This window comes from Procambarus clarkii, chromosome 13, assembly GCF_040958095.1.
Source record: "Procambarus clarkii isolate CNS0578487 chromosome 13, FALCON_Pclarkii_2.0, whole genome shotgun sequence".
Taxonomy (NCBI): Eukaryota; Metazoa; Arthropoda; class Malacostraca; order Decapoda; family Cambaridae; genus Procambarus; species Procambarus clarkii.
The window spans coordinates 34,359,649-34,382,003 of NC_091162.1; the positions used below are offsets into that span (position 1 = coordinate 34,359,649).

The window sequence follows — 22,355 nt, forward strand, 5'->3', positions numbered from 1 at the left end:
AGGTTCTGGCTCGTGGTCCCCGGTAGGCCCCTAAGAACTCTGTACACATGACTGATGCCAAAGTCTGACATTAGCATATCAGCCTGATAAGCTCCGGGGAACCGTAGGGGCTCCCCCCAGAAATAAAAAGTCTTTCAGTGGCTCGTAAGAAATACAGTAATATGATCTTTAATAAGTTAAAGTTATTGCATTATGGAAAAATGAAAATATCAAAACACACGTAAAACACAGTCAAACCACAATATTGAAAAACCCAGCATTGAATGTAATTAAAAAGCCATTTTATGCGTGAGCCCCGGAGGTTCCCTGAAGCTATCAGAACTTGTATGTGCTATGTTAGATTGGGGTCATCAGTCACAGGAGTTCTTATGCCTACCGGGAACTACGAGCCAGAACCTGGCTCCCCTCAGAGAGGCACAGGGAGCAATGGCCTATGAGCTCTTTAAATTTAAAGTATGTCATAATTGGACTTAACCGGGAAAGGACCCAGAAAGGTAGGCAAATCAAAACAGACCACTGTCTGGTTAACCTGTAACGAAAATGCCAATTTCTGGGCGAGCCACAGAGGCTCCCTGAGACTAGCTTACTGATTAAGTGTCTTACTATTTGAGTGTCATCAGTTGTGGAGTTCTTGTTTAAATACCAGCAATCACGAACCAGAACCTAGTCCTCTTACAGAGGCACAGGGAACAATGCCCATGAACACTTTGCAAGTTTATCATCTTGCCATCAACCAGGGAAGGCACCAAGGAAGGTAGGCATCTCAAAGCAAACCCCTGCATAGTTTAATACTAGTCAAAAAACCAGCGTTGAATGTAATGAAATGCCATTTTCTGGGTGAGACCTGGAGGCTCCCCGGAGCTATCTGGGATGATATGAATGTATTAGACCCCTGGCACAGTCAAAGCACATGGAGTTCTTAGGCCTACTGGGGACCATGAGTCAGAACCTGCCCCCTCAGAGAAGCATGAGGAGCAATGGCCTATAGAAACCCCCATGTGGTTAAAAGGTATTTTATGTCTGCCATCAACCGGGTCAAACACCCAGAAAGGTAGAAGCCCCAAAACGAATCCTATCTAGTTAAAATATTGCTACTGAAAACAGAGCTGTTGGACAGAACTCCAAATGAAAAACGAGCTGTTGGACAGAACTCCAAATGAAAAACGAGCTGTTGGACAGAACTCCAAATGAAAAACGAGCTGTTGGACAGAACTCCAAATGAAAAACGAGCTGTTGGACAGAACTCCAAATGAAAAACGAGCTGTTGGACAGAACTCCAAATGAAAAACGAGCATGATGTCATAACCGTCACAGCGCCGCTGTCTGTCCAGCTCCCTCCTCCCTGGGAGGGGGAAGGGGGAGCCCCAGATCCCTGCACCGGCTATCCACCCTTCAATTCTGAGGCTGGATGTCAAAACCCACATATACCGCCGACCAGAGGGAGGAAGGGAGGGTTGCCAAGGAGTCTCCATGTCTCGCCTAGAAAATGGTGTTTCATTACATTCAATGCTGGGTTTTCTGGGGGGAGCCCCTTTGACTCCCTGGAGCTATTTAACCAAAAATAAAACAAGAGGGACTTGCCTGGACTTAACTCGAAGTCGAGACAACTGGCTGAAACCACCAACCCAATGCGACACATGCCCAACTAGGATCAGGAACAATGACTAGGTATCAGGCGGCCAGGACCCTATCTTGAGGTTATCTTGAGATGATTTCAGGGCTTTTTAGTGTCCCCGTGGCCCGGTCCTCATCCAGGCCTCCACCCCCAGGAAGCAGCCCGTGACAGCTGACTAACACCCAGGTACCTATTTTACTGCTAGGTAACAGGGGCATAGGGTGAAAGAAACTCTGCCCATTGTTTCTCGCCGGTGCCTGGGATCGAACCCAGGATCACAAGTCCAGCGTGCTGTCCGCTCAGCCGACTGGCTCCCTCACCCTGGTCAAACTCCAAAAACCCTCTGCCTGAATTTCAGCCCAATACATGTTACCAAAGACGGCAGCCAAAACAGCAAACTTATGAACATCATGGGCACCAGGATAGACTGCAGGATGGCTGGACCGAATAATCCTTCGGACGACCTGGGAGACAGGGAAGAAGGGAAACTGGGTGAACCCAAAGTGCATCCCCTGCCACGGAGGTCGTGGCACGCAAGTAACGGTGAAAAGCTGCAACCAGACACAAAACATGATGCACCCCCGGCAGAACCAACCATCAACAACCCAAGGACCCCCTCCGGAAAGCAGCAGTCTCATTATTCACCAGAAAAGGAGGAGACGGCTGCAAACGAACAAAATGATCACCAGAACTGAAAGAGCAGAAACCCCTGCGGCGGAGGAGAGCATGAAGCTTCCCAACTCAACTCCCAGAGGCTAATACCAATAAGAAAAAGAGCCTTAGAAAAACAGTCCTTAACTGAAGGGGCCACCACAAACCGTGGAGAAAACAGAAGATAGCACCCGGTCCAACGACGAGAATGGCTCAAGCGGCGCATGAGCAGGTCAGAGGTGAAACAACACATGAGACAGCTTGCAAAACAGAGCGGAAGTAACATTCACCCTGAACGCATGCAGGAGTGGCTTGGCCAGCGCCACACAATATAAGGCAACAGTATTCGGCATAAGACGATATTCCTGAAGCAGTTAAGAGATAAAGAAAAAAAATCCTATCCAAAACTGAAGACAGCCTACGAAGAGACAAAAAGTGAAGGAGATTTCATACTGCCGCTGAGACGAAACATGCAGGTGGGACACCAACAAAGCCACCTGGTCACCATACAAGTGGTGATAAACCCACATCAGAAAGACCAGACACAAAGCTCATAAGAGAAGATCGAATCAGCCACATATCGTACCGGACCAATCTGCTGAAAGAGGCGGAGTCGCGGAAAAGTCCCCATATATGGACACCGAACAAGCATTGCAAGAAACCAAGGCTGGGCTGGCCACCAAAGAGCCAACAGGACAACTCTCCCTTGGTAAGTCTCCAACCGAGCCAGAACCCGAAGCAACAGCTGAACCAGCAGAAAGAGGTACATATAGGTAACCCAACCTCAACTAGTCCTGCCAAAAAGCATCAACCCTGACGGCCTAACAGTCGGGAAGGGTGCTACATATACCGGGAGATGCCTTGACCACGCCGGCGCGAAGAGGTCTACTTCAAGGCGTCCGTACATCTGGCAGAGCCAACGTAACGAGTTGGCATTGACCGTCGATTCCGTGGAAAGGGGAATGAACCTGGGCAGGACGCTGGAAACCCCCGGATGTGAACCGTCGGGAGAGCCATACCCAGAGAACTCAGCAGACAAGTCACCCGAAGCAACTGGCAGAAAGCCACAATTGGACACAAAAACATGATGCCCCCCCGGCCTGACCAACCAAGCATCAATAACCTACAAACCCCTCCGGAAACCTGCCGTCTCATTCTTCTCCAGAAAGGAGAAGACGGCTGCAAACAAACAAAACGACCACCAGGACCAAAGGAGCAGAACCCCCTGCGCCGGAGAACATGAAGCTCCCCATCCCATCCTTCTAGAGGCCAAAGCCAACAAAAACAAAACCTTCCCGCAGCAATCCTGAACTGAAGGTGCCACAACAAACCGAGGAAGAGAGAGACAAGCGAACACTTGCTCCAAAGACCAAAACGGCTTAGGAGGAGCATGAGCAGCCCAGAGGTGAAAAAAACGCATGAGAGCGCTTGCAGAACAGAGCAGAAGTGACATTCACACCGAACGCAAACTGAAGCGGCTCCGCCAGCACCACACAATGAGAAGCAACGGTATTCTGTACAAGATGCCAGTCCTGAAAAAACCAAGAGAGAAAGGACAAAACAATACAATCAGAAATGGATGACAGCCTATGAAAAGAAAGGAAATGGCGAAAAGAATACCAGGAGACTTCATACAGTCGTTGAGAGGAAGACTGCAGGTGGGACGCCATCAGAGAAGCCACCTGATCACCATACAAATGGTGATACACTCACGTCAAAAACACGAAACATGAAGAGCAGATTAGTAGGGCAAACCAGCAAGGTACCTCACTGGCCCGACCTGCTGAAAGAGGTAAAGTGGCGGAAAAACTTTCAGGTTTGGACACCGAGTAAGCAGCGCCAGAAACCAGCAGAAACCAAGCTGGGCCGGCCACCATGAAGCCAAGAGAATCACATGCCCCTGAGAGGATTCGAGCTTCGCCAGAACCCGAAGCAACAACTGGACCTGGAAAAAGAGGTAATAGAACCTCCCACCTTGACCAATCCAGCTGAAAAGCATCTACCTTCCTTGCTTCACAGTCGGGAAAGGCTGCCACATATATCAGAAGGCGCCAAGACCAAGCCAATGAAAAGAGGTCCACGTCCGGGCGCCTGAATGTCCAGAAAAGCCAACTGAAGGAGTCGGTGTTGACCATCCACTCCATGGACAGAGGAATGAAACGAGACAGGCCATTTGCCAGGACATTGGATGTGAACTGCACGTAGAGCTAAACCCCAAGAACTCTGCAGAAGAGCCACTCGAAGTGCAACCCGTTCTCGCAAATTCGTAAAGTCAATATTGACTTATTAACTACGTGCATAGGTGATATACTTAACATAATAGATACCCTTAAAAAGATTCATAGAAAACACCGACCTTACCTAACCTTGTTAGTATCTTAAGATAAGCATCTTATTGCTTCGTAATTACAATTATTACTTAACCTATACCTATTATAGGTTAGGTAATAATTGTAATTACGAAGCAATAAGATGCTTATCTTAAGATACTAACAAGGTTAGGTAAGGTCGGTGTTTTCTATGAATCTTTTTAAGGGTATCTATTACGTTAAGTATGTCACCTATGCACATATTTAATAAGTCAATATTGACTTATTAAATTTGCGAGAACGGGTTGCGAAGTGACAAGCTACAAAGAGACGTCAATCGAAGCGACCCCCCCCCTCGGTTTAGACAATGAACCACTGGGGAGTAGTATAAATGGAGCCAGATCACAGAGCTCCAAGCAACCTGAATCCGCCACAGCGAGAGCCACACTGCCGCGAACTCCCGCACAATGCTGTGAGCCCAACGGAACCTAATGACTCCTTAATGGCCAAGGCATTGAACCCCCCAAAACCCGAAGAGGAAGCCAGCGATGCAGCAACAGACACAAGGCCCCCGGGGGATGAATCCAGCAAGAGCGAGAGCGGCGGAAGGGACTGCTCTGAAGGAACCAGAACAGCCTTGGGAAATAAAGCGGACCCAGCATAAAATCCAGTATGGCAAAGTTAAGACTCCCTGCACAGCTGCTCGAGCAATCGACGAGTGACCTGAGACCCCTCCAAGAACACCCGTAGATGGGACGCAACCGGAGCAACGACACAGGTGGGAGGGCCACAGAAGCCATCCAAGAATCCCAGACCAGGCCCAGCCAAGTCCGAACCTGGGATGGAACCAAATGGGACTTCCACCAGTTCACCAAGAACCCAAACCCGGCGAGCTGGGAAAGAACCAAATCCCTTGCGAGCCGACAAGCAGACTGGATGGGAGCCCAAACCAGTCAGTCATCGAGATTGGCCAACACCCAAACACCTAACAAACAAAGACGAGTCACCACGACCTGGGTAAGACACGTAAAAATGCGAAGAGCCAGATTCAGCCTGAATGGAAGGAAACGAAAGTGATAAGCCTGATGCTCCACCACTAAACCTAACCAATCCCTGAACCCTGGGTGAATAGGAACATGCCAATACATGTCCTTGAGGTCCAGGGACACCATCCAAGCACCCGGATCGAGAAGAAGCTGAACCTGGGACAGAGTCATCCGAAAGGTGGGGCAAGGAATCCAATGGTTCAGATGGGACAAGCTCAGAATGAACCGAAGATCCGAGCAGTCCCATTTCGGAACTAGTAACAAACGAGAAACCCACTTAAGGCATGAGGACGTATCAACTACACCCAAGCACACCCACTACAAGATGATCCAACAAAGCGACAGGGAGGAAACCTGCCCCACCAGCCCCGAACTTCCTGGAGGAGGAGGAGGAGGAGGAGCCGCCAAACGCTACCGATGACTGGATGACACCACCTGAAACACCCACAAACTGTGGGACCAAATGTGGGCAAACAGAGCCAGCCCCCCCACCCATCGCCCTGTCAACGGGACAACCCACAAAAGGGCCAATGCGACCCCCAAGAAGCCGACCTTTGAGCAAAGCGACCATGGCACCGACCAGACGAAGAAGGCCCCTGAAGAAATACCGCCGCAAGATCTGGCGCACCAAGGGCCCACCTCGAGCTACCGATACGCGAGTCCTGGCACGACCCTTCCGGGAAGAGCGAGAATGACCCCCATCCTCCCTTGAGCACCAACAAATCAGAAGTAGGATGGCAACTGGAGGATGCTGCCGTCAAAAACTGAGGCACAGTGATACCCCGAAAACAACAACGGACAAAATGAAGTCGAAGACGGATGAGCCAAGGCCCAAGCAGAGTCATGAGAGAGAGCAAGGATGGCCTGTTGACATGCTAGGCATAAAACGTGGAAACCATCTCCTGGAAAATAGGCGCAAACAGCTTTAGTAACGCTGCCAACGCCCCGAGCCGGCGAGACAAGCTCAGCTGTTGAAGGCCCAGCACTCAACACCTGCACGTCCTCTGCAAGCAAGTCTGAAGACAGCTGGAGAAGACTAAAAAAGTGCAGGACCGAAGTCAAATTACCACGAGTGCGATGATAAGCACTGAACAAGGCAGCTGAAAGCACAGGGACCTGAGCGTGCAACTGCAGCAACCCAACCTCACAAGAAAGTGCAGGGGCTTAAAGGCACTCAATGAGGAACTCGAGAGAGCCCCTCCCCCAAGAATACCTGTAACACCGAAGTAACCTCACGCCATTCAAGTGTGCTGGTACAACAAAACTCGTGCCAAGCCCCAAGAGTGTTCATAAGCGGAGTGATCATAAGCCATTGCTCCCTTCGCCTCTCTGAGGGAACCAGGTTCTGACTCGCGGTTCCCGGTAGGCTCAGAACTCCAATTTACTGATACTCTAGATTAATATAATGGATATCAGTCTGTTAGCTTCAGGGAGCCATAGGGGCTCCCCCCAGAAAAACAAACCTTGCATACTGGGAAAGGATGAGGTGGTGCGACAGAAGTATGGTCGAACTGACCAACACCTGCAAATCCATGTCCCTAAACACCAAGCGGGGCAGAACCACCGTATCCAACTGGGCACACAACCTAAACTGATGCAAAACAGATCTGCAAATGCAAAGCGATCACCACCTGAAACCTCCGAACTATAACAGAGAAATGGGTAGGATGGAGCACATGGGGAAAACAAGACTCACATGACACAGATTCAAAAGTATCACCGACCCAACAAGCAGCATGGCAGAGGCAGAAAGTATGAACGACACCAGGTGGCACAGGCGACAAACAACCCTAAAATTCGCACAAGGCAAGAGCAGGCTCGGAAGAGGTAACCATAGTACAACTGAGCCTGTAGGGGTTTTCCAGGACCTGCAGGATGAATGACCCCTACAGGAAGCCCAGGCACTGGGAATGCTATGCCCGTAACCCCTGAGAAACAGGCAACCCTGGCTACCCAAAGCCAACAGAAAGGCCAAAGGGGGGCAACAAGGGGGTTCAACCACACCCTGGGCGAGCCTAATAAGGTGAAAAAGAAGAACTCCCAATCACAAAATGGCAAAGTAATAAGTGGAAAAGTAAAACTGAGAACACCAAAAGCCCAAGTCACTAAGACCAAACTACAGAGAATGAGCAACCAAGAAGAAATGTTGGCATACCTGTGTTAATTGAATAATTGGTCAGGCAAATCCCAGTGCACCCCACCAGCCCCCCTCCCCCCAGCCGGTGCAGGGGGTTTCCCCCTCCATTTCCCAGGGAGGGGAGGGCTGCACAGTCAAGTGGCGCGGCGGTGGTAGTCTGACATTTGCTTGTTTCCTTGAGAGTTCGAGGAGTTCTGCATCCCTGTTCGGTCTTCGGTTGCAATTTTCTTACCAAGTGGGATTTGTTTTTGTTATGCCTACCTTTCTGGGTGCCTAACCCCAGTCGATGACAGACAAGGAATACCCCCAACAAAGGGGGATGTTCCAGAGGCCATTGCTCCCTGGGCCTCTCTGAGGGGGCCAGGTTCTGACTAGTGGTCCCCGGTAGGCTGAACTCTACTGACTAATGGAGATCTCAACAGTGCCATTTGCTTACCCTAACATTTTTTAACGAGATGCCATTAGCGAGGAGCCTACACTACACTTTTCAACTTCATAATTGCTTTTAAATACATGTATGGTGAAATACTAAAAAAAAAATTGTTCATGATTTTTGTGAGACTAAAATTGGAATATGTAGCGATTGTATGGAGCCTGTGTCTCAAGAAGCACATCAATAAACCGGAAAAGTGCTTAGTCATGCTACCAAACAGTTTCCAGACCTGAAAAACATGAACTACAATCAAAGGTTAGAAGTGCTAAATATGCCAAATCTAGAAGATTGAAGAGAGACAAGGTGATCACTAAGTACAAAATAGCAACAGGAATCAACAAAATTAACACAGGAATTCTTGAAACCTGCAACTTCAAGAACAAGAAGGTTATAGATTCAAGATAAGGAAACAAAGGTGCCAAAAATATATTAGCAAGTTTTCTTTTGCAAACAGAGTGGTAGATGGTTGGAACAAGAGAGAAGGCAATGGATGCCAAAATCTTCTGGAGTTTCAACGCATCATATTACAGAGTACTGGGAGGATGGGACACCAAGAGAGTAGTGCTCACACTGTAACTACACCTTGATAATTACCAAAGACATAAATGGTATGACCAGCCACAAAAAACCAGCGTTGAATGTAATGAAACGCCATTTTCTGGGTGAGACCCGGAGGCTCCCCGGAGCTTTACCGGCTGATATGCTAATGTCAGACTTTTGGCATCAGTCATGTGTATGGAGTTCTAGGGCCTACCGGGGACCACGGCCAGAACCTGGCCCCCTCAGAGAGGCAAGGGGAGCAATGGCCTATAGAAACCCCCGTGTGGTTGGAAGCATTCTATATCTGCCATCGACCGGGTCAAGCATCCAGAAAGGTAAGCATTCCAAAACAAACACCTCTTCTGGTAAAAATTGCTACCTAAAGCCGAACTAGTGGATAGAACTCTTCAACAGAAAACAAGGAAACTAGTATGATGTCATACGTCACCGCACCGCTGTCTGCGCAGTTCCCCCTTCCCCGAGAGGGGGAAGGGGGAGCCCCAGACCTCCCACGCCGGCTATCCACCCATCAGTTCTGAGGCTGCATGTCAAAACACGCGAAAAACCGCCAACCGGAGGGAGGGAGGGTTGCTGGGGAGCCTCCGGGTCTCACCCAGAAAATGGCGGTTCATTACATTCAACGCTGGTTTTCTGGGGGGAACCCCGTCAGCTCCCCGGAGCTAACTACCCACAGAGGAAGGTCAAAGGGACAGAACCGGGAGGCGGACACCACGCACCCCCCCCCCCCCCGGAGGCGAGACAACCGGCAGCAAACGCCAACCCAAGGCGCCACAGCCTCGAAAAGTCCTGGGAACAACACGAGAACAACGAGCAGCAAGGCCCCTGCACGAACACCAAAAATCCATGCCCGAAAGACTGCAAGGCCACGTCGCCCAGACGGCAGTGAGGGCAGCGAAGTCACGAATGCCACAGGCATGAGGGAAGAACACAGGCAGCTTAGCCGCAAGAACACGGCCGACCACCCGGGACACTATCACCGCGAACCGGGAAGAACAGAACCGGATCAACGCAAAACGCGCTCCGGACCCAAACGCCGTGGCACGCAAACAACAGTGGAGGGCCGCCACTGAACACAAAAAACGACACACCCCCGGCCCGACCAACGAAGCACCAACAAACCTTGGACCCCTCCAGAACGCAGCAGCCCCACCCCGCGCCAGAAAAGATGGAGACTGCTGCCACCGAACAACCAAAACGCTAAAACCGAAGGAGCAAGAAAACACAGCGACTCGACCCCCAGAGGCAAAGGCCAAAAGGAAAGAGCCGACGAAAAAACACACCGGAACCGAAGGGGCACTACCAACCGAGGAGAAGACAGAGCACGCTGACCAGAGACCAGGATGGTGCAAGCGGCGCACGCACAGGCCGGAGGTGAAACGACGCACAAGACAGCTTACCAACGGTGCAGAAGCAACACCAAGACCGAAAGCAAGCTGAAGCGGCTCCACCCGCGCCGCACGAAAAGAGGCGACAGTATGTGGCAAGACGACGGCCCCCAACCCCCACCAGAAAACCAAGCTAACAAGAGTAACCACCTAAGAAGGGACAGGAAAAGGAAGGACCGCCAAAATACCCCATACTGCCGCCAAGAGAAGCACACAGGTGGGACACCTACCACGAAGCCACCTGACCACCAACCAGAGGCGAGACCGTGAGGCAGAACATAAGCAGCCCTGACAAGGCCCCTCCGAACCCAGGAAAAGGCGGAGCCGCGGGAAGATCTCGGGCGCGACCATCGAAACCCAGGCGGCACAAGGAGATGGAACGTCTGCTGAACAGAAAAAACTCCCCAAAGCATGCAAGCCCGCAAGGAGTTCAGAAACGACGGGTCCGACACGAGACATCGCAAGACCCCAAAAAAAAACAACCGGCAGGGCAAGCTAAGAAACCAAAGAAGGCAGAAGGGTCGCCGCCAGAACAGTACCCGAACCAAGGGGTACGAACAACTGCAAGAGACCGAGACAAAGAAGCACATCACAGGACACAGGCTGAAAAACGCCTAAGAACACACGCAGAACACCCCTGCTGCAGAGGAGGCAGGAAGAAAGAGCAGAAGCACAAAACCCCCAGGATAACAACCAGGGGTGGACAATCGGGCAGGGACAGAAAAACCCCCACGCAATCCCCAGGCACAAAACGGCAGCAAAGTGCCACTCCACAACCGGACACAGGAACAAGGACACACCACCGTGAAACACGGTACCAATGCACACGTGCAGCAGCAGCAACAGGCACCACTGCAACATGTAAATAGCAACTCCCTTCTGCAAAGGCATAGAACGGAGCAGGCAGACCCCAGACAGGGCCAACGGAGACACGACAAAACCCCGCAGGCCCAGAAACCTGCACCAGGCGACCGACGGCGGAGGAACCCCGCTCGATACCTGCTGGATGAGGTACTGGGAGCTCTTTTACACCTCAAGCCCGGCCCAAGGCTAGGCTAGACCGGCCAGAAGGTGGCCCACCAGGCAGCTGCTAGGAACAGTCCACCGGCCCACATACCCCACAACCAGGACGGGCCGGAACTGCCATACGAAAACAAGCTAGTGCGCCCTGGAAGTCCACGGACGAACCAGCAAGAAGGCTTATGCTCGCAAGTAGGTCGTGTAACAAGCACAGACCTCTGATGGTAATACAGTGTTCCCCAAATGTGCCAATAGCACCACTGTACTCCACTGGTACTATCCCGCAAGTTCTACCAGATAGACGGGACCCAAGAGCCAGAGCTCAAATCCTGCAAGCACAGCCAGGAGCCTAACCAGGTGAGTACAGAACCAACCCTACAACCCCCACACCTCACAACATTAAAAAAGGTGGGTCCCCTGAATGACTCCAGCATGGGTTGGACATGCACATGAGGGGGACAGGAAGGGTTGAAAAAGGGACAGTCACTGGTGTGCGAACGGTCTCAGTCGTACAAAAATATACCTAAATAAAGACAGGTATATAAACAACTCCGCATCCAGCGCCCGGCCAAAAGACGTCAGACCGCAGAAACTCACCTGGCAAACGGTGGCACGAACTTGACACGACTCAACCGTGCCCAGAAGAACCTGGGAGCACCGCCAGGTGAAGACGCCAGAGCCGGACCCGCAGGAGAGCAGGGAGAGGCGAAGGAGGCGGTCCACACCCATGACACAGGGAAAACCGCGGCGTCCTCCCCACAACTGGGAACCAGGACACCCCCGGAGCGAAGGGGCACATACCGCAGCCAGGGAGAAGAACGAGAGGCGAAGCACTGTAGCAAAAAAGGGCGCAAAACACCAGCACTGAAACACCGCCCAGACCAAAACAAACTCCACGGCGTATGCGCATAACACGCTGGCCGAACTGCACACCCTCGGGGCCTCGTAGCCTGGTGGATAGCGCGCAGGACTTGTAATTCTGTGGCACGGGTTCGATTCCCGCACGAGGCAGAAACAAATGGGCAAAGTTTCTTTCACCCTAAGTGCCCCTGTTACCTAGCAGTAAATAGGTACCTGGGAGTTAGTCAGCTGTCACGGGCTGCTTCCTGGGGTGTGTGTGGTGTGGGAAAAAAAAAAAAAAAAAAAAAATAGTAGTTAGTAAACAGTTGATTGACAGTTGAGAGGCGGGCCGAAAGAGCAAAGCTCAACCCCCGCAAAACACAACTAGTAAACAACTAGTAAACACAAACACCCTCTCTGTGGGAAGGCGCCAACCAGGACTACTGCACGAGAAAAGTAGCCAAAAGAGGAAGCAGGAACAATAAAACCGGCCAAAGAAGCAGAGCCCAAAAAGGAACCCAACCGGGCGACAAGGAACCCAACCGGGCGACAAGTAGCCCAACCGGGCGGCAAGTAGCCAAACCGGGAGACAAGTAGCCCAACCGGGCGACAAGTAGCCCAACCGGGCGTCAAGTAGCCCAACCGGGCGTCAAGTAGCCCAACCGGGCGACAAGTAGCCCAACCGGGCGACAAGTAGCCCAACTGGGCGACAAGTAGCCCAACAGGGCGACAAGTAGCCCAACAGGGCGACAAGTAGCCCAACAGGGCGACAAGTAGCCCAACAGGGCGACAAGTAGCCCAACAGGGCGACAAGTAGCCCAACAGAGCTACAAGTATCCCAACCGGCTCAAGTAGCCCAACCGGGCCACAAGTAGTCCAAAACGGCGACAAGGACGAGGAGCACAGACATTCCAATAATGCAGGAAGTAGCGAAAAACCTTCCCGAACCCTCGAGAACACAGAAGCCAACACTAGTCCCGAAGGCACACGAAGGCGCATGTGCACCCGAGATCAGAAGTCACGTAGAACCCCATCGAACAGGGAAACATGACGAAAACACCGTCCCCAAAAAGGGGGTGGGAGGAAACATCCACCCACAGGACGGAACCAACCGACTCAAAGGCCAAAGAACCGAGCCCGGGGAGGGACCGACGCCCAACAGCATGTACGGCGAGTGGGGAGGAAAAGACCCCACTTCGCGTAACCACAAGTCCCGCCTAGAGGGGGATAAAAAAAACCCCACGGGGTCCAACGGGGCCAAGGCCCCCCAAGGCAGCCCCTCCCCAGCCCCGGGAACCTACACGACAGGTCCCGGGGCCGGGCTGTTCCCCCAAAGCCCCGGCCGTACCAGAAAACCGGGGCAGCCGTGAAAACACTAAGGAAGGGAGCCCACTGGCAGACTCATACAACACGGCTGGAGGAACAGGCTCAAATGCCCCCGTCACAACCCCGGAAGGGGAATTCCCCGAGACTGCCCAAGTCTCAACACCATCAAAAACCCCGCCCCGAACCTATAGACAGTAAGGAACCGGATGCAGGCAGGAAGGGTGATCCAGGGGAAAGACAAGGGGGCGTGGATGGAACCGAAGCAACCAACACCCCTAAGTCCCAAAACAAACTACAACGGGGCAGCCCTGGGGCTCCCGGGGAGGAAACCACGAGAACGTTGCCACCACCAAGGCTCAAGTGCAACGCCCCTGCTGCCCGCACCCGCTTTGTCAGCACAACTGGGTAACCGAGCCACAACGAGCAACCAAACTCGCAGGACTCCGGGCCGAAGGTGTCACCGACCCCACAGGCAGCAGACGGAGGCAAAACAGAGAGTCACCCAGAGACAAAGAGTGAGAGCAACCCTCAAACTCACTGGAAGCAAGGGCGGGGACTCTGGGGTCACATCCATCGGACACGCGCGCCCCCCAGGGGTTTCCCAGGGTCCCGAGCATTTACTATAAGAGGACTCGCGCTCAGGTAATCCCAGGCAGGGTACTGCTAACCGGCACCCAAAGCTACCAAACAACTTTCTAAGAGCTGAACCCCCGGGACGTGTACACTCACGGGGACCTAGCAGGGGGTACCACAAGAAAATACTCAGAACACAAGGGACACAAGGGGCAAGAACGAAGGCAGACCCCCCCACCAGGTAGATAAACAAAAAGAAAAAGAAAACCCCGCAAGAGGACAGCGTACCCAAGCGAAACAGAGCCGGCCGCTATGATTGGTAAAGACAAGCTGCACAGTACCCTGCGCCCCAACAGTGCAAAAACTGCCCTTACTCTAAGGCGAACAAGGGAGACAGAACACCCGAGCACACAAAGAGCGGCCGAAAACCAAGCAGTAAACGGCCAAGCAGGGGCAGGACCCAAGGAACTTGTGGAAGGCGGCCCCAAGCCCCAAGGGCAGTACTCACAGGGCACCTAGGGAAGGGAACCCTAGGGGCATGCAACCCGAGTACTGGAGAATCACTTCCGGCTCACGCACCACCTAGAAAACAGACACCACACTCTAGGTACAGTGCTGAAACAACCACTGGAGCCGGAGCACATAACCGTTGCCTATAGCATCAGCCGAAGAACTGATGGGTGGATAGCCGGCGTAGGAGGTCTGGGGCTCCCCCTTCCCCCTCTCGGGGAGGGGGGAGCTGCGCAGACAGCGGCACGGTGACGTATGACGTCATACTAGTTTCCTTGTTTTCTGTTGAAGACTTCTATCCACTAGTTCGGCTTTAAGTAGCAATTTTCACCAGAATAGGGGTTTGTTTTGGAATGCTTACCTTTCTGGATGCTTGACCCGGTCGATGGCAGACATAGAATGCTTCCAACCACACGGGGGTTTCTATAGGCCATTGCTTCCCTTGCCTCTCTGAGGGGGCCAGGTTCTGGCCGTGGTCCCCGGTAGGCCCTAGAACTCCATACACATGACTGATGCCAAAGTCTGACATTAGCATATCAGCCGGTAAAGCTCCGGGGAGCCGACGGGGCTCCCCCCAGAAAGAATGACAGGATCACATGATGCATCTCTCCAAGCACACATGACTTGTAAAGAACCAAACCCTGCACAACACACACACACAGTCACTTGTGCCAACTACCACCACCATCCACAGGCCACTCTTCTGTGACTATGGGCCTGGGTAGTGCTCTTCTGTGACTGTGGGCCTGGGTAGTGCTCTTCTGTGACTGTGGGCCTGGGTAGTGCTCTTCTGTGACTGTGGGCCTGGGTAGTGCTCTTCTGTGACTGTGGGCCTGGGTAGTGCTCTTCTGTGACTGTTGGCCTGGGTAGTGCTCTTCTGTGACTGTTGGCCTGGGTAGTGCTCTTCTGTGACTGTGGGCCTGGGTAGTGCTCTTCTGTGACTGTTGGCCTGGGTAGTGCTCTTCTGTGACTGTGGGCCTGGGTAGTGCTCTTCTGTGACTGTTGACCTGGGTAGTGCTCTTCTGTGACTGTTGGCCTGGGTAGTGCTCTTCTGTGACTGTTGGCCTGGGTAGTGCTCTTCTGTGACTGTGGGCCTGGGTAGTGCTCTTCTGTGACTGTTGGCCTGGGTAGTGCTCTTCTGTGACTGTGGGCCTGGGTAGTGCTCTTCTGTGACTGTTGGCCTGGGTAGTGCTCTTCTGTGACTGTTGGCCTGGGTAGTGCTCTTCTGTGACTGTTGGCCTGGGTAGTGCTCTTCTGTGACTGTGGGCCTGGGTAGTGCTCTTCTGTGACTGTGGGCCTGGGTAGTGCTCTTCTGTGACTGTTGGCCTGGGTAGTGCTCTTCTGTGACTGTTGGCCTGGGTAGTGCTCTTCTGTGACTGTGGGCCTGGGTAGTGCTCTTCTGTGACTGTTGGCCTGGGTAGTGCTCTTCTGTGACTGTGGGCCTGGGTAGTGCTCTTCTGTGGCTGTTGGCCTGGGTAGTGCTCTTCTGTGACTGTGGGCCTGGGTAGTGCTCTTCTGTGACTGTGGGCCTGGGTAGTGCTCTTCTGTGACTGTGGGCCTGGGTAGTGCTCTTCTGTGACTGTGGGCCTGGGTAGTGCTCTTCTGTGACTGTGGGCCTGGGTAGTGCTCTTCTGTGACTGTGGGCCTGGGTAGTGCTCTTCTGTGACTGTGGGCCTGGGTAGTGCTCTTCTGTGACTGTGGGCCTGGGTAGTGCTCTTCTGTGACTGTGGGCCTGGGTAGTGCTCTTCTGTGACTGTAGGCCTGGGTAGTGCTCTTCTGTGAGCACTACCCAGGCCCAAGAAAGTCTCAAATAAAGTCCCTTCAATGGAGGGTACAACCACCTCAGAAAAGTTAAACTCTGATGATGAAATCTCTCTTGCTCTCAGTGCTAGTAATGGAGGCCCTGAAACAAAGCCAAAGTGGCCAAACACCAAGACACTCAAGGTAATTAGTATACACACACACATGAAGCAGGGTCTGATGGCTGAGCGGACAACGCTCAGGGTTCGTAGTCCTAAGAATCCAAGTTTGATCCCCGGTGGAGGTGGAAACAAATGGGCAGTTTCTTTCATCCTGATGCCTCTGTTCACCTACCAGTAAATAGGTACTTGGGAGTTAGACAGCTGCAACGGGCTGCTTCTTGGAGATGTGTGGTTTTGAAAAATTAAGATCAAGGACTTGATCGAAACACTATGTATGCTAGTGGCTGTACAAGAATGTAAGAACTTTTGTATATAAAAATATAAAAAATTAAAAGCACAGCACAGGAACACAGAGGACTGAGTTTAATCTAATGATTGCCCACCCAACATAATGCCAGGTGAAAATATGATAGCCAGCTGGCACGTGACCCAGGTATTCAGGTCTGGCTGAAGGAGTTGCAAGAGGAGGAATCTCGCTTTTTGCAGTATTGTTTGATAGTTTTCAAACTGCCAAACATTTTTGTAGATAATTTTGGGCAGTTCTCCTCAGTGATGGGTTAATTAATCTCTGGTTCCTACTTATGTCCCACCACATAAAGGGGGTTAAATCAAAGTGAAATAGCACTTGCTTCAGGTAGAAATTTTGACACGAGTCTGGCAAATCAACATGGACCACAGGGGTTCCTGTGTCATTATACAAGGAAAACTTCTGATGGGTCTTCTCGATAAAGAATTTCAAACAGACAAAAAATTCAGAAATTTTCAACATATAAAATAGATATTTAAAGTTAACCCTAACTTAATAATCTTAGAAATTCATTAATTCAACAAGATAATTGTATTATAAGTTGAACTATTTTTTCAGTCTTTCATAGTACATATATAAGCTCTCCAGTAATAAATCTGATAAAACTAATTTACTTGCTTATTTACCTTCCAAAGTGTTCCTTTCACAAAAAGTAAAATGTTAAGAAGTTTCGTTTCTCTCTTGTAATTGCGCTCCCTGACAAACAGGAGCTCCACCATCCTCACACCAACACGCTGACCCAACTCTGACAACCTGTAAAGTTAAGCAAGTGTTTAAATATAATACTGATTTAAGTATATACATGAGTACCAATAAGCAGGAGTGCTTATTGGTACTCATCAAGCAAGCAACTCATTGTACAAGCAAGTCTGATGGTTTCTAGTAGTTCTAGAGAACACATATGACTGTAAAAGAAATAGCAAGAATGGTCCAGAGGTTTACCAGGAGAATATTCATCTACAATTAGGCATTGCAGGCAGATTTATTTAAATTACTGTATGCCAAATGATTTATACATATAATTGCTATCTTTTTTATGACTAACCCCTGATTTTGGTTGTAACCAACCAACCATCTCAAGGTAACCTGGGCTGTGCACCTGCTAATAGCTGACAACCACTCCCCCCCTTCCCCCTTTCAGTACACAAGAAATTGTTCAACATTTTTTCCTTCTAATATTGTTAAAATGCATTACCTGATCACTGGAAACATTAAGATTTTTTTGTGATATATATTGGCCATGATGCAGCAAGGAAGTCTAGCAAGATACAGGCCTTGACAGAGTACTCGCTGCTGCTCCAGCCCTACCGACGGGCGCGAGTTGGTGCAAAGATATTACTGTATTATTTTAATGTCTCTGTTTTCTGTTTTTGCAGTAATATAATAAAATGTGTGGACTATTGCTTTCCTTAAAAACATGGTGCGCATATTAGTGATATGATTATTATATTCTTAGAAACCTAAAAGTGTTTTTGCTGTTACTACACGGAATATATACATTCTATATATATGTAACTACCTACATTTTCATGCCCTTATACAAACCACTAAGCCTTTCTGATGAGTGTAATAATCTTATACAGTAATTGGTTATCAGAATTTAGCCTAGTCCCTGCAGCCTGGTCAGAGGCCAGGCTGCAGGGACACTGATCCTTGAAATCTTCAACAAGAAGTCAACAGCTAGTCATGCATTTTTTTTTTTCACTAAATTAACATCGTGCAATAAATATATAGTATTTTCTTCATATTTTGAATGTTTTACCATGCATTTTTAAGGTGCAATGTTGTATTGGGCTGTCATTAATATTATTTGTATCAAAGAACGTGCAGAATATTAGTACACAAAGATACATTTGTATCACTAATATCAGTTAAATATTATATTCTTCTTTGAACAATAAAACATGCTGTTTTTGCTCTTTTTCTATATTATATATATATATATATATATATATATATATATATATATATATTTTTTTTTAAATTTGTGAGGGTACCACCTCTTGTGCCAATGTGGGGACCCATAGCCTCGGAGAAGAAAATAAAAAGTATTCAGAGGAGACCTTGTGGTTTCTCACTGAACACTAATATCTTCTCCTACCACCCCCATTCTTTTGTATGTAAATATATATATTTGCTTTATTTGAACTTTGTTACAAAAAAGGAGTTACATATAGGTTACAAAGATGGTTATCATAGGTTGTCGAGTTCCTCCAGCTCCTCAGATGGTGGGCAGGAACCCCTGGATGCAGTGCAAATTTCCCCTCTGTATCGCCACGCTGAGGCGCTGGAAAAGAAAGCTGGCAGCTCTAGGGTACCTTGTTGTTTCAATGAGCCTAGAACCCAGTTCCTTCAAAAAACTGGTAGCACTTTTACCCCAAACACCGAGTGTCTCAGAAGCAATGGGGACAAAATTGTTGTGGTGATCCAGTTCTCTATACTTACGGGATTTGGCTGCTTCCCTGTGGGTGGCAGCGCCACCTGGTTGTGCAACACTGAGGTTAATGTAAGTGTTAGCCAGGGTTGATACGCACGTGTAGTCCCATACCAACTGCTTGCTATTCTTCCAGGGGTTCACTGTGATACCATCCGGGCGACCAATAAGAGCATCAGAGTTACGGGGCGTTAGGTAACGGGGCTCTCTTTCAGCTGGGCATCCAGCTGTGGTGAGGCTCCTCTTGATGATGTCGTTAACTTCACTGTGCCTCGAGTGCCATCCCCCTGTGCTTTGGCAGAGTAGGCCATGGTGGCCGTACCTGTCAGCCACCACCTCGCCGCAAATACACCTATATATATATATATATATATATATATATATATATATATATATATATATATATATATATATATATATATATATATATATATATATATATATACATACATACAGTGGTACCTCGCATAACAAATTTAATCCGTTCCAACGCCGCCGTCGTCATGTGAAACCGGCATCATGCAAAACAATTTTCCCCACCCAAAACAATGTAAATACAAATAATCCGTTCCACCCCCTAAAACAACAATATGACATTATACACTGGTAATATTATACTGTACATGTTAAATAAATGTTTGTTTGACTGTTTCCATGTGTATATTCACTTTACCTTATGAAGAGTCGTTGCTGGCTTGAGGGAGCCGATCGGGAGGGAGGGAGGAGAGGGCTTATGGGGAGGAGGGAGACACCACCTCTGGGTCAGGTGGGCTCGCTCTCTTTGGGAATTTAACCCCACTAGGACCGGGTTGTGGTTCAATATCACTAGCACGTCTCTTCCCACCCTGTCCACTGACCATATCGCGTGTCACTTGCTGTTGTCTTCGTTTGAGGATGTCCCTAAATCGAGACAGCACATTGTCATTAAACAGGTTCACGCACCGTGTTGTCACCGTCTTATCAGGGTGATGCTTTTCCGCAAATGCTGTCACCTTTTCGAACATGCCCAGCACATCCCTGATCTCACTAGATGGCATAGCATCCTCACAGACCTCCTCCTCCCCTGATGAGAGCTCCTGTACGTCCTGTTGCACCAGCTCTTTCTGCAGTTCCAGGAGTTCCTCGGTGGTCAGTTCATCACTGTGCTCCTCCACCAACTCCTGCACATCAGCGGCATCCACCTCCAGACCCAGTGTGTGTCCAGAGCGACAATATCATCCACTAAAAGAGCCTCCGGGTCATCCACAGGTGAGGATGCAGATGCAGGTGCAGGACCGAAACCTTCGAAGTCTCGCTCAGGGACACCCTCAGGCCACAGGTTTCGCCATGCAGAGTGTAGGGTTCTCCATGACACCCCTTCCCAGGCCTTATCTATCAAATGCAAGGCCCCCATGATATTGAACTGCTCCTTCCAGAATTGTCTGAGGGTCAGCTCTGTGGTGTCAATCACATGAACACATCTCTCCAACAAGGCCTTCATATAGAGCTTCTTAAAGTTAGCGATGACCTGCTGATCCATGGGTTGGAGGAGTGGCGTGGTGTTTGGAGGAAGAAACTTGATGGTGATAAACTGATTTTCAGGGAACAGATCATCTTGCAGTTGGCGAGGATGCGCAGGTGCATTATCGAGCACAAGCAAGGCCTTGAGTGGTAACTGCTTGTCGACGAGATAATTTCTCACTGTGGGGCCGAAAACGTCATTTACCCACTCACTAAAGAAGATCTGCGTGACCCAGGACCTCTTGTTCGACCTCCACATCACATTCAGCCGTGTCTTGTGAACCTTAAACGCCTTGAACACTCGTGGATTTTCTGAGTGATAGACGAGCAGCGGCTTGACCTTGCAATCTCCACTTGCATTGGCGCAGAGCACGAGAGCAAGGCTATCCTTCATCGGTTTGTGGCCAGGCAATGATTGTTCCTCTTGCGTGATGTAGGTCCTCTTCGTCAGTTTTTTTCCAAAAAGGCTGGTCTCGTCACAATTGAAAACTTGTGGCAGAAACTGCTCCTGATCAACAAATTTCTGGAACTCTGGCACAAAAGCCTCAGCAGCACCTTTATCAGAGCTGGCAGCCTCCCCATGTCGCACAACACTGTGTATACCACTCCTTTTCTTAAAGTTCTCAAACCAGCCACGGCTTGCCCTAAATACCTCCTCATCTTCAGACGACGCACCTGGTGTCTTCCTGACAAGGTCCACATACAGCATCCTAGCCTTAGCGCAAACGATAGCTTCAGACACACAATCGCCATGCAATTGTTGTTCATTCATCCACACCAGCAGTAGCCGTTCCACATCTTCCAGGAGTTTTGGACGTTTGCTAGTGAGCTTGCTAACTCCTTTGGCCACGTCAAGCATCTTATATTTATCCTTGCCCTTCAGTATGGTGGATATTGTTGAGGGAGCCCTGCCATACTCCCTGGCAAGATCAACCACACGAATACCACGCTCGTGCTTTGCTATGATCTCTTTCTTCACTTCCACAGTGATTGCCTCTTTCTTCCCCTTGCAAACTCCTGCTTTCGCAGGCTGCTTCTTGGACGACATCGTGCGTTCAGAATTGTAGTCACAAAACCACAACAACAAAAAAACACGAATATCAGATTTGTGTGTGGAGCGATACAGACGGATACTGGTCGTGTGATACACCAATACAACACTGTCGACAGTGGCGGCGTGACCCCACCATGTGGTGTTGGCGTTACACAAACGAGCGTTCGTCATATGGGACGATTTCTCGCTGATCGAGCCAGTTGTTACTCAAAATATTCGCCTTGTGGGGCGATCGTTATGCAAGGTACCACTGTATGTATATATGTATATATATAATGTCGTACCTAGTAGCCAGAACGCACTTCTCAGCCTACTATGCAGGGCCCGATTTGCCTAATAAGCCAAGTTTTCAAGAATTAATTGTTTTTCGACTACCTAACCTACGTAACCTAACCTAACCTAACTTTTTCGGCTACCTAACCTAACCTATAAAGATAGGTTAGGTTAGGTAGGGTTGGTTAGATTCAGTCATATATCTACGTTAATTTTAACTCCAATAACAAAAAATTTCCCTCATACATAATGAAATGGGTAGCTTTATCATTTCATAAGAAAAAAATTATAGAAAATATATTAATTAAGGAAAACTTGGCTTATTAGGCAAATCGGGCCTTGCATAGCAGGCCGAGTACGACGTTCTGGCTACTAGGAACAACATATATATATATATATATATATATATATATATATATATATATATATTATATATATATATATATATATATATATATA

At 49.5% G+C, this 22,355-nt stretch overlaps 1 protein-coding gene across 1 annotated transcript in view; it reads right to left on the minus strand.

The window, feature by feature from the left end:
• Trs31 (trafficking protein particle complex subunit 31) overlaps positions 1-22,355 on the minus strand; it is a 152,662-nt gene that overhangs the window by 60,820 nt on the left and 69,487 nt on the right. Inside the window, exon 3 of the mRNA XM_045740828.2 lies at positions 17,262-17,388. Within this exon, the coding sequence (XP_045596784.1) occupies positions 17,262-17,388 (127 nt within the window). The remainder of the gene's footprint in view (positions 1-17,261; positions 17,389-22,355) is intronic.